Genomic DNA, 16,135 nt, shown 5'->3' on the forward strand with positions numbered 1-16,135 from the left:
ATTGGGTTTTTTTTTTTTTTGGTCGTGGCTTCAGATAACTAAAATCCGTATGTTGATTTTACTGTAGACCCTAGCCTCTAATAGAAATGAAGCATCTTAAAAAAGAATATACCTGAAGGATATACTTTGAGTGACATTCTCCTGTTTTACTAGATTTCTTTTTTCCCTATTAAAACACAACAGCAATTTTGCCTGTTGTGATAACCAACAGAGGTACATACTTATTTTGAAAATGACTTAATGACCCTTTATTCTAACGTGTCTTTCCCTACTCAACTTGAGTAATAAACTACCTGATTTTCTGTTAGAATTTACATTCTTTAAATATTGAGGTGCTCCGTGCTAGTGGGAAGCCTACTAAAAGAGATACTAAAGGAACACGTCAGGACTGCATATATTGCCTGTTACTAGGCTTAGTGTCGGCCTCACCTTAGGGCCAGGAGTTTCACAAGAGTTATTACCAACTAAGAGTAATTTTTCCCGTTCCGGTACAATAAGTGGGGTAAAATGTCTCCAAGAATCACTTAATTCATGTAAGTGATGGTCTTCATATCAGCTTCCCTTATTCCATTAACGGTCTAAAAATAGCTGCTGAGACTGCTTGCAGTTTGTTCAGCTTTTGACTGCTGCTCAGTTCACAAAAATCAACTCACACCATGAGTTACTTCTGCACCATGTACTGCACTGACAGACGGGCCTCAGCAGAACTGACGTCCTTCCAGCCTCTGCCGGTTACCAAGGTGGAAACTCAGAGCGAGATCTTGCTGCTCCTACCCGGGCCAAAGACCTTACCAGCAAGTCTGCAGAAAACCACCTGGCCCCAAAGATGGAGAGAAGAGGGCAGTGGTTCTGCTGTCCCGGCCAAGAAGAACTGAGGACAGGTACTGATTTCCAAACGTCCTGATAAGCGCTGAGACAAACGGAACTGTGTTGATCCCCAAGACTGCTGTATCTTTTATTTAAAATGTATTTCATTTATTTTTTCTCATATGGATGATTTTTCTGAGCATTTCCTTGTAAGTGACAAAATAAGACATCAGCCAAGCAACCCGACAAAAGTAAAGCCACCTTCAGACCTCAGTTACCTCTCTACCTGAAACGGTCTTCCCCATTCGTGTTTCTACAAAAGGCTTGGAGAGCTGGGTGGATCTCAAGTATTCTGGTGGTACCTGAACGAATTAAAGTTCAGCAACAACCTCTTGGCTCACATGCCTCAGAGAACCTCCTCTGCTGCTATATTACTGGGGGAGAAAGGCCAAAGATCAGGACTTTCCCACTGGGACTCTATGGGAAGAAAAGCAGAACCTTTCCACTTGCTGAGGTATATTTCAGGTTACTAAGAGATAAGCTCTTCAGTTTCTAAATTAGGATCTGACTGGGTTTCTGCTTTTACCAAATGGCTGCACAACACCGTGGAAAACCTTCTACAGTAATCCCCCCCCGAGAAAGCAGAAAGACAGAGAAGTGCAGTGGGTCTACATTAAAATTAAAAAAACCCCTAAGGTCTCCTTTCAAAAAGAAAAAATATATAAAAGCTACCACTACATTACCTCATTGGCTGAGAGACCTAGAGATCATCAGTATTTTCTTGAAAATGATGACTCCCCATTACTGGGTGCATGCCTGCTGCGTGAGGGCATTATTTACAACACCCCTCTGGTTCCCTTCACAATTCAAGAATATTTTAAGTTGCGCTTCAGCTAACTCTCAGACTAGCAAGCAAAGCTTTCTGGTGTGAAAGGAGACTTGACAAACTGAATTAGTTGCGGTTTGTTAGCTCGGTTAGTAACTCTTTTTATCAGCTCCGCTCCATGCTGCCAACAGCGTTGCTTTGCTGAGTCTCAACATGATCATACTGATAACGATTCAACGTCTCACTGTCCTTCCACATATTGGCTGAATCGAACAAACAAAAAACCCCAATTCATGTCTCAATATTTGCTTTAAATGAGTATTAGAAGTTTATATGATTATATGTGTGTTAATTAATTACAGTCTCACAAGTTAAATGGGAATGATTTTATATCGAGTCAAATGAAAAGAAGTGCATTACTGTATTTTGTCCTACTAAACAATAAAATAAGAAGCTACAAGGCTTTTAATAAAATGGCTGGGAAGCAGTGCCTTCCTACCTTTTCTGGTATTTTAATTAATGTATTTTATGTGATGAAATTCATGACATTTCTTCAGAAAGCCATTCAAATTACTCCACCGATACATTTTGTCTACTCTGTTGCAAAATATTTACTCACTAGGAGTGCAATTAAAGAAGGATCCAAATGAAATTGCTGTTACCTGTGACTGTACTCTCACCCCTAGGATTTAACTTAAGCGTTCCTAAAGGTACAATTAATTTGACCTTTTTTTGTTGTAGGGCGTACAGAACTCATCTTGTTTGATAACGGCACAGGCTGACGTTATTGCCTACGCTCAGGATGGAAGAAAAAGCCACTGAACAAGATATATCTCCCACCACGATGGCACTTCAGACACAGCAGAATGTCCCCTCCCGTTCAGTTTCTCACTGTCATTGACTCTTTCACTAACAGCAGTGAAAAGCTCTCACTGAAGCCTCTGACTCTTCCCCAGACCCTCCCTCTAATATACACTAAATAAATTTCTGTGCACGAAGCTGAATATTATCATCAGATTTCAAATATTATCTTGCTGAAGTAATTTAAGTATATTTCCTTACAGATGCTGCAATGGTTGATTGCTTTTTTGCTAGCAGAAAATCCTTACTACTTGGTAATAAATACTTATTAATTCTGTAACAGATAGGAAAATGCTACAGAGCAGTTACTAAAAGCACAAAAATAGTAATTCCAATAATTCCAGCCTCTAGCTACAGAATATTACTTAACCTTACTCCACAACTCATACGATGTTCATTATCACATCTGATGTGATATTTAGAAAAGAAACTAGATGAGCACTACCTATGAGTGACAGCTCAATCCTGCTGATTGAGCCATGACATATTAAAAATAAGATCACATCAGTTAACGTGGGGATGATTAATCATAGATTTAATCTCTTATCCATAATTAATACTATGCACATGTAAATCAGCCATGTCATGCTTAATAGCTGAAAGTTAGTTTGAAAAAAATAGTTAGCTTTTTAGTGGCATTTGTTTTCAAAAGTCAAGCCCTGCCTGAGCGTTGTGTTTAGTGTCAAAATACCCATGCTACTGTGAGCATCATGATCAAAAGCAAAAGCCTGAACCATAATGAAGACCTAAAGTGTAAACTGCCATATGACATCGAAGACCATTGTAAACGTCTACTTCATTCTCATTTGAACTAGAGAGGAGTGCATAGTATTTTCTGTCCTTAAGGATTTTTTTCTGGAAAATGGGACTATAACTATTTTTTATGACAAACTGAATGTTGTTATCTTACCCATGGTTTCTGAAGTCTGGCTGCCAACTACACGAAGAAGCATTGGCTGACTGCTGTCTGACCTCTGCAAAGAGGTAGAAGGAGATGATAGTGTCGTACCGTTCACCTTGGCATCTGCCTGAGGCTGAAAATTGAAAGAAAAAAGAAGAGATTGTTATTAACAGCTCAGTACAGTTGCACAAATCTCTGTATTTCTGTATTTTTTATTTATTTCATGAATACACACAATTTTCTGTCTGTTTTTAAGTAAGTACATCCATGCAAATAATGGATTTGAATTCTGAATAAAACTTAGGAAGAGGACTAATTAAGAACACTGAAACTGATTTCACCTTCTCACTTGCAGCCTACAGAACAACTTATTTTATTTATTTATATAAAACCAGTATTTTTCTCAGACTAGCCTCCACAGAGAGGCTTTCTTGGTCTGTTGTCGTTATTGCTAATGCTTCACACCCTGTTTGGAAGATGAGCCTAGAGAGATCTAGAAGAAAAGCCTGAGGACCCACCTGCTCCAGCAGCTGCCTCAGCCGGTGCAGCTGCGACTCCAGCTGTTTGTTGTGATCCTCCAGTATCTGCATCCTGGCCTCCAGGCGGCCCTTGTGCTGGCGAAGCAGCTTGGCTTCTGCAATGAGCTCCGCATCCCGGGGGCTTTGCGGAGAAACCGGCATCATCTCCGGTGGGGACGGCAGTGGAGACAGTCCTTTGTGGTCATGCTGCTGCTTCAAACGGTCGTACTCCGCTTGCAAGTTCCTGTTGAGAAGTAACCAGGGGGTGAGGCTTTACAAAGCCGAACAGGTAGCGCGCGCTACCCCTGGGCAGGGCAGCGAGAAGGCAGCTCCTCTCGTGCGACGTGGTGTGTCCGACTACCAGGGGCAGAAGCTCACCTGCACCGCTTGCCTTTCCCTCGGCTGAACCCCCGCGCCTGTAGGCTTACACCTCGCAGGCGCGCACGGAGCTGATATTACAGGGACCTGCGATACAAGCGTTGCCTAAAGGCTCTCTGCGTCACCAGCATTCACAATGAATTCCCTTCCAGGGCACACGATGCGGAAGGCTGGCGGGGCTCCAGACACCCTCCCGAAGCCTGGGTACGGTCTGTCCTGGGCTCGGCCCTCCCTCGGCTTCCTGCGCTTTATCCTTCCCAGCAGAAGTCAGACTGCCTGTTCGCTTCCACGCACGAATACACTCGAGGCGTAATTAGCGCTAAAAGAGGACTTGGAGTGATCAAAGCATTTTACAAACGCTAATCAAAGCGGACGCCACCTGGACGGCCTATCTGTTTTATAGATGAGAAAACCAAGACAGAAAGGCAGCCCAAAAAGTCAGAGGAGAACACAAAACTCAGGAGTTCATTTGCAACTCTGCTGTCATCAGTCGGGTCAAATCAGTCTCATCTCTTCGTATTCGCAACGGCATTTCCAGCCTATCCCTACAATTACTAACCTAAGATGAGGAAAAGACAAATTCATGAGCCAACCTGTTAAACTACACCACTAACTTTTGGGGCTATAATTTCCATCTTCATTTGGACTGCCCTGTCTAGAGTGCTGCAGTGTACTGTAACTTTATGACACTGCTAAGCTTGGTCTTTTATTCTGTAAAACTCCAGTTTTACTCCAGTAAAACACTCCATAGATTAATGTGATCTATAGTGGTCCATATGGAAAAAAATCTGCCAAGCAGGAAGAGCACAGAAGGTAAGAAGCTGAAACCTTGTTGGGGATAACACAGTCCAAACCCACAAAAATAGTAACTTGTAACAGAAACTTTGTAGGCAAGAGAGGCCTAATAAATTGCCCTGGGATTTTGTTGCTATGATGTTCCTTTACAGCTTCCCAGAGGGGGAAAAATGGCTCGGCGCTCTGGTAACTGCTTACTCATCACAAGCAGTGACCCAGATTTTGTTTTTTCCAACTCGCTCTTATTTGCAGTTGTGAGAACAGGCACTTTTTGCCAGTTCTGCCTGCAAACTACAATACACACTGACAGTTTGGTCTGGAGGCTTAATAGCACCTCAGAAACCCTCCAAGGAACTTTATTAAGCTCTGAAACACTTCTAAAGGTATGTTATTGTGACCAGAACAAGAACTGAAACAGTATTCATCATTCCACATGGATAAGAAAGCAATGCCAAGGCCAAAGACAAGGCTACTGACTGTTCTTCAAACATACTTGTGCCCCTCAGCAGCTGCATGATGGACACGTCCTCACCTGGGACTGCGGCACCCCCCAGAACGTGATCCCTAAGGGATGTCTGACCTACACGATCCCTCCTCTGCAGAAATTTTAAAAGGTTAAAATAAGGGGTTGATCATTCTTAACTTCAGGTTGTCCTAAAATTCAGGCTTCTTTCTCTAAAACCCAGACAAACAGAGGACAACCGAGGCTATGGGGAGTGTTATAGCAGCTGTTATACACACAGTTGGTCATTCTCTGATTAGCTAAAAATTCAATTCCATGTGAAGGGGGTTGACAAGTTCTTGAAGAAAAAAACCCAAACGCTACATAATTACCAAACCAGAAAACTCTCTGGATGGCAAATCAAGCAGCTGATATAAATATCAGTTATTTTCTGTGAAATGAAACAGTTTTTTCCAAAGAAAGCTTTTTGCTTTTAGGAAACCTAGAGTTTCAAGTCCATGAAAATTATCTGAAAGAAAGAAGGGCTATACTTAGGTGTTGCCTTCCACATGACTTCATGTGTTCTGATACTTCTAGCTGAATGAACTGATGAATAATTAATAAAAATACAAAAGGGAATGGGAATGAGAACGACAACGCTATCACACGTGGTCTTATTGCAGACTAAAGTTTACACAGGATTGATCATTAAGCTTGTTTTTCACAAAGTCTGTAGACTGTGGCAATTGCTACCCCATGAGGAATTTCCCTGATGTATGATACAGGCAGAACTCTACAAACAGCAGACTCAAAAATTTTAAGTTCTGTAAAGCTAAAGATAAAACATCACCCTAAGGGAAACTAAATAAATGCACTTAAAACATCACCCTAAGGGAAACTAAATAAATGCACTTGGTCATACTTAAAACATAATCAGGTACTTTGCTACAAAGAAATCCGTATTTATTGCCTCAACTAGCAATATAAAGAAGTCCTTCCAATAACTACGGTATTGAAAAACAAGTGAGGACCAGGGAGTAATTCTGATAAAAATGCCTTCATGTCTGATACAAAATAGTTAAAAACTCTTTCTGAAAGCCTGCAGGAAAAAAAAAATATGTAAAGAACATTGCATATTATCCAAGCAGAGATATGTCTGAATTTGTGAGTTCTGTAACTAAACACAGTAATATTACTGGAACAGAGGAATGTCATGTTGAAGGCTGCATGCTAGTTTGTCCAGTGCACCTGTGTCACTGCGTTTTCCAGCTGCACCTTTTCAGTCCAGCTGCGGAGTCCTTAGTCCAGGATTAATGGAACTTAGTCCTTAATCCAGAATTAAGACTCAACATAGCGGCCACCTTCAGAGCTGGAAGAGTGAGTGCGGAGTGCAGCCGGTCAAGAATATCATAGTAACTGGAATCTAACATACAGGGATGAAGATTTGTATTAACATAGGGGAAAAAAGCTGAAAATTGAAAAAGACAGACAGAATTCGAAAACTGCTGTAAGAATATCCTAGAGGAGAGAACAATCTGCCCTTATTCCTACCTCTGGAACAGTTTTAAGCTGTGTGGTGAAAAAGGATTGCAAGCCAGGTGTCCAAGGCACTGCCCACAGCCCTCAGAGTAAAGCCTCCGTGTCCCGAGGAAAGGCACGCCCTGACGTTCTCAGCTGGAAGTGGGAAGTTCGAGAAAGGGGGGCTAAAAGCATAATCCTCTCTAAAGGAATGGGACCGAGCAAGCCCGGGCAGCACTGGGAAACCCAGCCTCCCTCCACTAGAGCTCAGGCTGGGTGACTTTTACACCTGGCTGTCACGAAGCAAGCTGCTGCATCTTCTCATCACTGGGAAAATACGTTCTACTCAGGTAAGAGGAACACTCAAAGAAAAAAACCCATATATTCCCTTTACTATGCTTGCACCTCTTTGAAGCATTCGTGAAGAAAAATTAACAGAGGAAGCACACAATGTAACCTTGATTTATGCAGCTGTAAAGGGCTGGGTAGTAAAGAGCTCATGCGTTATTAATCACATCTATCACAGGCAGCATTAATTGCCTGGTGACAGAAATCCTAGTGGACCCCATTTGCTGAGTAGTCTTCTCAGAGGCAATTGAGAGTTTGTGAATTCACGTTATTTTTTCATCTCGCTGCAGAAAATCGGTGGTTTGTAGAAATGGACAAAGCTGCTAACTGAACCACCTACCCCTCTCCCTCACTAGAGTGCCAGTGTTTACTCACGACGCTTCACACTCGGAAGATCTAATTCCACTTCTTCGATGCCAAAATAAATACCACAGCATGTTTAGAAATGCGTCGCTTTCTGGCTATTGGCAACTATACAGAAGGAACTCCTTCGAGGAGGCCGCTCATCAGTCTTCAGATTTGAAGGAACACTATAGCTGCAGGGAGACAGGGCAGCTTTGAGATTCGGGGTATCGGTGCTTCTCCAGGGGCACACAGCCGCCTGCGCTCCTGGTGCAAGTCAGGAAAGCAAAGGAAAGGCAAATAGCTCCGGCTGGGGATCTCATTTACTAAGTTCTTGTTATAGCACAGCTGGGAGGAAAACAAGAGAACACGAGAGAAGCCTCCATTTTACAGAAGTATGTCAGTGGTCTTGCTTCAACTAAAATATTAGGAAACGTTCACCTTCTTTGGTAATTAACACAGCAGGAAAGTATTTTAATTCTTTGCAAAAAGTTCTGAGTCTCTGCCACTGCAAAACCATATGCTTTCTATTTGCTGCTAGCACAGTACATCCCAGTCAATATAACCTATCCTACAGCCTAACCTATGTGATGTACCGCTTCAGATGGACACCAAAAATCTGTCTTCTCTGTTTCTGAAATATATTCACCCTTAAGGAAATCTCAAAATGTTTTGGGACAGTTTTATAATTGGGTTTTTCTCTTATATTGCAATAAAGTAATAGTGCCTTCCATAGCAAGGAATAGTGCCTTTAATAGCTATTGAATACGTAAGAAATGGTATTATCACAATGTTTCATGTGATGTAAAACTAAGCATGAGTCTGAAGGCCTAATAGTCAAATGAAACATTTTCACCAATTGAAAATATTCTCTAAAATGCTCACATTTTAGCAAATATAAATTATTTAACAATCATATTTTAGCCATAAATTATTTAACGAAGGCATATTTGCAAGCCACAAAAGCACCAAGGTCTCAAAATACTAGCAGATAAATAATGAATATCTAACAAGAGGTCCTTGGAACTGAAAAAAAAATCAGTCAGAACTGTGTCACAGCTAGGTTAGTTTTTAAGTTGGGTAATAGATTTCAGAAGAATTCAAAATAGGCAACAGATCTTTATAAACTGTCCAAAACCAAAACCTTACAATTACAATTTCAAATAGTCTTTTTCGTTTAAGTAACAAGTCGAGATGGAAATATTTGGAGACCAGAAAAAACAAAGGGAGGTCAGAATTCAATAAGCAGGTCAAAAGAGACGAAGAAAAGTCAAAACATGAAGCAAAAAAGAGAAGGGCTTTTTTAAAAAGCAGGAGACTGTGGAGAGCGGAGGAAAAAGAGAAAGGACAACGAAGTGTTTTGAGTATCGTAGTATTGCTTCTTGTTGGTATTTGGTGCAGCTTTCCCAAGAGCTGCTGAGAAATGACTGCATGTGCTGACTCTAATTGTAAAATAATACAAGATACAGCAGAGAGCGCTAAATCTTCATTGTCAAAAATCATCAGAAGTGCATGCAACAAAAGCTGGTCATCATGGGCAGGAAAAGGTGACTGTTCATCTAACACCGCTAGCTGCCCAGCCGCTTGCCTTCCAGGCACAAGCATCACATCCAGCTCAGCGCCGGCAAGGAGACGTGCTCCGGCCACAAGAGCTGAGGTATTTACAATAGAAATGGAAGAATCCAGGTGCTTTAAGGCTGGGCTGAGGACCGGGCAGTCACAACGTGATTTGCACCGTGTTCAGCTCATTTCCAAGCAGCAGATTCACTGAGTCTTCATGCTGCAGCAATAAACAACGTTTGCTCAGAGGGCATTTTTAGGATCAGCATGGGAAGGAGTATGTGTTCACCCGCTGGAACTGGGTTCACACAAGGAGCTAGGTCCCAGGATGTCGATTACCTCTGGCAACAGCCAAAAAAGGTTTGCACAAAGTCAAAGGTGGAGAAAGACAAGAAAATAGAGATCTAAAGGGATAGGACTGTTTTTTAAAGGTAGATAAGTTATATGAACGGCTCCTGACTGACCGTGTCTGAACGACGTATTTTTCTAAACAGGAATCAGTGTTTCCTCCACAAAATCATAGTTACCTGGCTGTGACAAGCTATCAGGACAACATGAACTTGTGTGCTTTTCAGCATCCGCCTCACATTTTAAGTACAAGTTATTTATAGCGGTTTGCAGAGACGAAAGTCATGATTTTGTCATAATCAATGAAAATCACAGCAGTGTGACCTCCACGCTCTCCTACAGGAACAGACCTCTCTGTCCCTGCTGTATTGAGACCTGAAGCATCCACACGAGGCGAGGCTGCTTGTGGTGGCATCCCATCCGTAACTGCGCCTCCAGTAGTACAAATGAGAAAACAACAGGCTATAACTAAGCTTACAGTCTACAGCTCTTAATCCAGGACTGGCAAACTTCAAAACAGGCGTTTTTAAGGTGTAATTCCTGTCAGAGATCTTTTAACACGCTATTTCTCATTAGTAGATGTTATATTAAATAAAGCTTATACTGAAATTTAAGGCATAAACCCTGAAAAGGAATTCTTTAGCCTATTTAGCTGTCTACCTCCAGGTTATACTAACGTTCATGTAACACATTTCTAATCTAAAACAAGGCTGGTTTAAAAGCTGTCCTCCTTTCCGGTGGGCAGCTTATTTTGTATACAGACAGAAAGTTTTATGATTTTTTTTTACTATCTGTATGGTACTACTTACACAGTATTTCTGAACTACCTAAGTCCTGTATGCAAAGTAGGATGGCTTATTTCAAAATACTGATTTTCCTCCACTTTGGAAAGTACTTGGGCTTTATGTACTATATAGTAGGAAGTCTGGGGTTTGTTTCAAACAAAATCTCACTACCGTTCAGAGATCAAGAGCTTTGTTTACTACCTCCTTCTGTCTGAAACACCTTCCTCATCCTTTATGCCTATTGATCCTCTACGTTCTCCCAAATCCTCCTGAAAAAAAAGTGTGTTCTTGACCCTTGCTCTTTATTTCTCACTCTCCAGTTTATTATTATTTATATGTCTGTCAGACATTGTGCCAGTGTTTTTCATGCAGGCAGAAACATAATCTGCAGGTGTTTTCTCTGCTACCAATTCCTCATAGAAAGCAGTTAGATTTTAGCAGTTCGATCTTCAGCTTAAGCTGGCCTGAAGATTGTGTGGTCTGAATGCAGAAAGGGTGCAAGGCAACTGGAAACGCGAGGGCATGAGAAAATAATGGCAGATTAAAAAAAATAACTCCTACAGCAAATTACACCTTTAATGAAAAAAGCATGTGTGAAACTATTAAATTAGTTGCCCTTGCCCCTGGAGGTGTATGGAGATAAGTCGACAGCAAAATAAAACCTGGCATTTATGGAGAACAGGCTCTTTCCTCTTCCTGGTTGCAGCACATTACTTAAACAGAAAAACAGACTTAATCTGCAGAGGAATAGCTGATGCACGTCCAGAAGGAAGCACAAGGCAGATCTAAATCTTCCTCCTATTCCAGGTGACAGAATAGCTTATTTCACGCTTCTCCACGCCAAAACCAACTCGAGCTGTTCTGCAAGTCCAGGCTCTGCTCTTTGTAAAGAAGTCCCAACCACAATCTCATGGAGATGGCGGGGTGATGGAACCACTATAACTGATTAGTACCATCCAAAGAAAACTTATGCATGGAGAGAAGATCTATGACACTGCCAACTCCTGCATTATTTTCTTGACATGCCTACGGTAAATGATTACTGCCTGAAACCCTTAATGTAAACAAAAGTACCTAGCTCTTAAAGAAGCAAGAAAAAAGCATGAAAATGACGACAGATGTTACCATAAAAGCTGAAGATGGCAGAAGGCAAATAAAAACTTCTTTTTTTTTTGTAGATCTAAATGATTTTTATCTTACAGTCCAATTTTAGTAGTTCATCGTTGCAGTTACAAATCTCCCAGGGTCAAGATCTACCAGTTTTTATGCTGACGGCCCAAGACTCCAGAGTACCAAAGAAAGAGGACTCCAGTACTGTGATGCTGTGGGAATCTAGTCGGGGATTTTTTTGTGATTAATGAAGATAACTTCAGTTAAACTTGAAATTAAAAGTGGCAAATTATATTTCATATTGAAAGGCTAAGGAAATGGCAAAAAATAACACCAAACAAACAGAAAGGAAAGAGGACTCAAGTTTTGGCCACCATGAAAGAACTCATTTGTCTGACGAAAATGAAGCTTTATAACTTATTTTATCCCTAAAAATGCCATCAAACTGAATTCCATCTAACTGTACAGCACAATTATTTCACAGATTCTTTACTTCACATGAATTGAGGTCACTTCAAAACTTCATGTATGCCAGCAGCCAACCTTTTTGAGAAAAGCCTGTCTTTCCAAGAACCTCTGCCTGTCTTTTCCAGACAGGGGTGCAGAAATCTGCACACTCTTCCCTCTCGTAACAGCAAAATAAAGTAAAACTGGCATGAAGCTCATTCTGTCATGGAAATAAAGGAAATGGTAGAACAGAAGGAAATACGAAACGCAGCTGGCCCAGCTTGTCGCAGGTGGCACTATGAGTATGAGGTGACCCATGTTATGTCTCTGATGCTTGCCATTTGGGAGGTTTTGTGAAAGAAACAGCGCTGACTCATCACTGCACTGGAAGTGGGAATGAATTAACGAGGATACGATGTCAGCTTCATCACTTATAGAGAGAAAGCTTTCGCTTGCCCCCGCAGTGCGTGCCTGAGGGCTGCGGCAGCTGGTGGCGTAACCCACCTGTTTTCCTCCTCCAGATCCGCGAGGATTCTCTCCAGTTCCCCTCTTTCCTCACTCTCCAGTGAAATCAGGATCTGGGCAGGGCTTCGAGGCTGGCTCAGGGGGGACTCCTGGTTCAGACTTTGGCAGTAGTGCTGGATTAACAAGTGTTCATCATCGCTGGAAAACAGACAAGGATAAAACAGGCTGTTCCCTTCCTCATTTCTAACATCGCAGCGAGTACGAGGAGATGATTCACTCCTGGTCTCCCATTTCTTACGAAGAGATTTGCTGAACTCTTTATAACGAACAGCAGAGCAACATATCTTAAAGCAGAATCTGCTGAACAGTTTCACTTAGTCTCTGATTATTTTCCTTCTCTGCAGAGTCCACCTCTCTTCCCCTCTGCTTCTCGGATACTTAAAGCCAAGTTTTGCCGCAGCTGAGAACCTCAGCTTTCCTCTTTTGCCTAACTTCAATTAGGAACTTGCATGAGAAAGAAGGCTATCTTCTGCTGCCTGATCTGGGCTGTGGAAGGGTCGTTCAAGCCAAGGCAAGGCATTTATTTTTACACCTACAAACTCTCCTTATGTAATAAAGGTGTCCTCTACCTATTTTTCTCTATGAAATTGTAAATGAGGTGAAATGAAAAAATACTGACTTAATCTAATGAAATTACACGATTTTTCACTGAGTGTTTTTTTTAAACTACAAGTGATGTACACTGTCAGAATACAAGTATCTTCCATTTAATATGTATGATCTCTCTCTTCATTTCTATTGCCACCAAAGCTGTCTGGCATTTGAAACAGAAAGATCTCTGGAATAGAAAAGCAAATCCCATTCTGGAGACCTTGACCAACTCCCAGCATTACACAGGTGTTTTAGGTGCTAAGGAGATACATCCAGGCCCGAAGCTATGCAGCTAACACCAGCAGTAGTTGTGAGAAACCATGGAAGGTTTCTCTTGACACCACAAGTCAAGGACAGAAAAAAATGACATTGCTGTTGGGAATCTTGTTTTTCTGGTAGTACTTACTTATAACAAACAATTCAGTCTAGGTCTTTTCCTGTTACATTTGTAAGCCAGAATTTAACAGGCATTTTGAATAGCTGTTCAAAAATTAGAATTTTCCTTGTTTCCATTTTGTTCCTGAGAATGTTAATGATGCCACTTTATAGACTGCAGGAGTGCTAAAGCAATGTAGAGCACATTCACATTAGTTCATAAAAGAGAAATATTAATTTTTCACAATAGGCATCCTTTCCTTTTTCTAAATAAAATTTTAAAGGCTTGCCAGCTCCTAAAAGTATACTTTTCACGAAACACTTCAACTGTGATCTCCTTCAAACAACTGCTTTGCATTTATAAATATCCTTACACAACTTAAATGAATTAACAGTGAAAAAGTGACATAACTGTTGCAATATACCGTCACTTTCCAAGACATGCTTTTTATGTGTGATTTTCAGCCTGCACATATTTTGTACACATAATTGCAATGACACTACATATCAACATGTTTTGTGGTATATATACACATTATCTCTTTATTTCCTTCCTTCCCTGTCTCCATCTATCCCTCTACCTGCAATTATAAGCCTGATAATCCAAAACCCGTAAGAATGTCAAAAACAATACTTAAGCATAACCTGACAAACAAAACTGAAAGAATTACAGTTGCAAATTCAAGGTGAGCCTTGATTTTTCTGCAGTTTGTATCTGGATGATATTTCTTTCAAAATTTAGAATGTACAGAATAAAATTATTCTCATTTTAGAATAGTAAAAGCTGAGTAACAAACTGAATAGTCAGTGGTTAACTTACTAACTGAATCATATTAATACAACTTCTAATTAATCAAAGAATGAATTGAACAGTAAGACCAAAGCGTAATAGAAAAGATACAGTTTATGTATGATTTTGTAAATAAGGACACTGACACAGTGGGGACAATAGGAAATTCCATATATAATAGCATTACTACTATCCCTAACAATACAAAATTGACATACTAATCGGAACAAAGTTTTCATTAACTGCGTGAAACTATACGGACATTACATATGTATTAATTTTCAGGTGCCATTTTAACCCTTTCCTTTTTGAATCGATATATTAAAACAATGTACTTGGCTGTACAGGGGATTTTCTTTCAATGTTGGTAGGTAACAATCCCATCAAGTCAAAAGAGAAACTATTTAGAAAACAAGAAACAGCTTTATTACTATCCAAGAACATCTCACAGGCTCACAGTTAACCTTATAAAATACTAATGATTTGTAATCTCAATGTAAGTGAATGAAAACTGGCCAGAGTACTGTGCTTTAAAGGAATGCTACAGATTTAATAAAAAGAAAATTCTGTCTGAATTTTCAAGAAAATCCACCCCTTAAACTGTGGTAAGGATGAGATTATGTAGAATAGAAAAAAAAGGACTTTTAGAAAAATTGAGACTTGAGTTTTTTCATATTTGATTGATTTAGATTCTGTGCTATGGGTTCTCCTACACAGTTAATTAACTAAGACCAAATTTTCAAGCATGACAATGAATTATGTGCTTCTATCCTGTTTTCAGAAACATTAATCACAGGTAGTTTGCTATTTCTATGTCCTTTCATTCACAGAATAAACAAGATAAATAAAATAATGAGAGATTATTGTGTCAGAAAACCACAAAAAGGTCTCGGTGTGATATTAGATTGAACGGCTTTTTAAAAACTAAAACTTTTATTTATGACCTTACATTTAAAGTAGTACAATGAACACTTGTCAGTGACCTGTCCAACTTAAAAGTTTACTACTTCTAATACTTCATGGTGAGGATGAGCCCTTCCTGGCTTACACTTGCAATGCATTTCAGATATTTGTAGACCAAAGATTTCTGTTTAGTCCCACTAACCTTTTGAATGGCACTTTGCCCACACCACTTTCTAGCTTACAGCAATTTAACCATGATTAAGCTTGCAGTTCAGGTAGAAGGGTTATCTTTTTATCTTTGTCCTTAAAACATGATAGATGATAATAATTTTTTCCGAAGTAATATGGGAACTATTTGCTTAAGAAATACGTAATTTGTTGGAAGAAATTAGTAGTTTTAATTTTGAAGGTATCAGTCATCTGTTGCATAAATTTGGTATTACGCTATAAGCCATAAATCTAGACACTACGATACAAATTAAAAGAACATGAGGACAGGGAGGTGATTCGAGACAGTGAGCATGGCTTCACGAAGGGCAAGTCCTGCCTGACCAACCTAGTGGCCTTCTAGGATGGAGTGGCCACATCAGTGGACAAGGGAAGAGCCATGGATATCATCTATCTGGACTTCTGTAAAGCCTTTGACACACTCCTCCACAACATCCTTCTCTCTAAACTGGAGAGATATGGATTTGATGGGTGGACTCTTGGGGGGATCAGGAATTGGTTGGGTGGTTGCATCCAGAGGGTAGTAGTCAAGGGCTCAATGTCTAGATGGAGACTGGTGATGAGTGGTGTCCCTCAAGGATCTGTACTATAACTGGTATTCTTTAATATCTTTATCACTGACACAGACAGTGGGATCAAGTGCAAACTCAGCAAGTTTGCAGATGACACCAAGCTGAGTGGTGCGATTGACACGCCTGAGGGACAAGATGCCGTCCAGAGGGACCTGGAGAAGATAA

General features: G+C 40.4%; 1 protein-coding gene across 1 annotated transcript in view; it reads right to left on the minus strand.

The window, feature by feature from the left end:
• DMD (dystrophin) overlaps positions 1-16,135 on the minus strand; it is a gene marked incomplete at its 5' end in the record, with an annotated part of 78,415 nt that overhangs the window by 16,093 nt on the left and 46,187 nt on the right. Inside the window, 3 exons of the mRNA XM_010293480.1 lie at positions 3,405-3,528; positions 3,914-4,157; positions 12,491-12,649. Of these exons, the coding sequence (XP_010291782.1) occupies positions 3,405-3,528; positions 3,914-4,157; positions 12,491-12,649 (527 nt within the window). The remainder of the gene's footprint in view (positions 1-3,404; positions 3,529-3,913; positions 4,158-12,490; positions 12,650-16,135) is intronic.

The sequence above is a fragment of the Phaethon lepturus genome, unplaced genomic scaffold, assembly GCF_000687285.1.
Source record: "Phaethon lepturus isolate BGI_N335 unplaced genomic scaffold, ASM68728v1 scaffold11398, whole genome shotgun sequence".
Taxonomy (NCBI): domain Eukaryota; kingdom Metazoa; phylum Chordata; class Aves; order Phaethontiformes; family Phaethontidae; genus Phaethon; species Phaethon lepturus.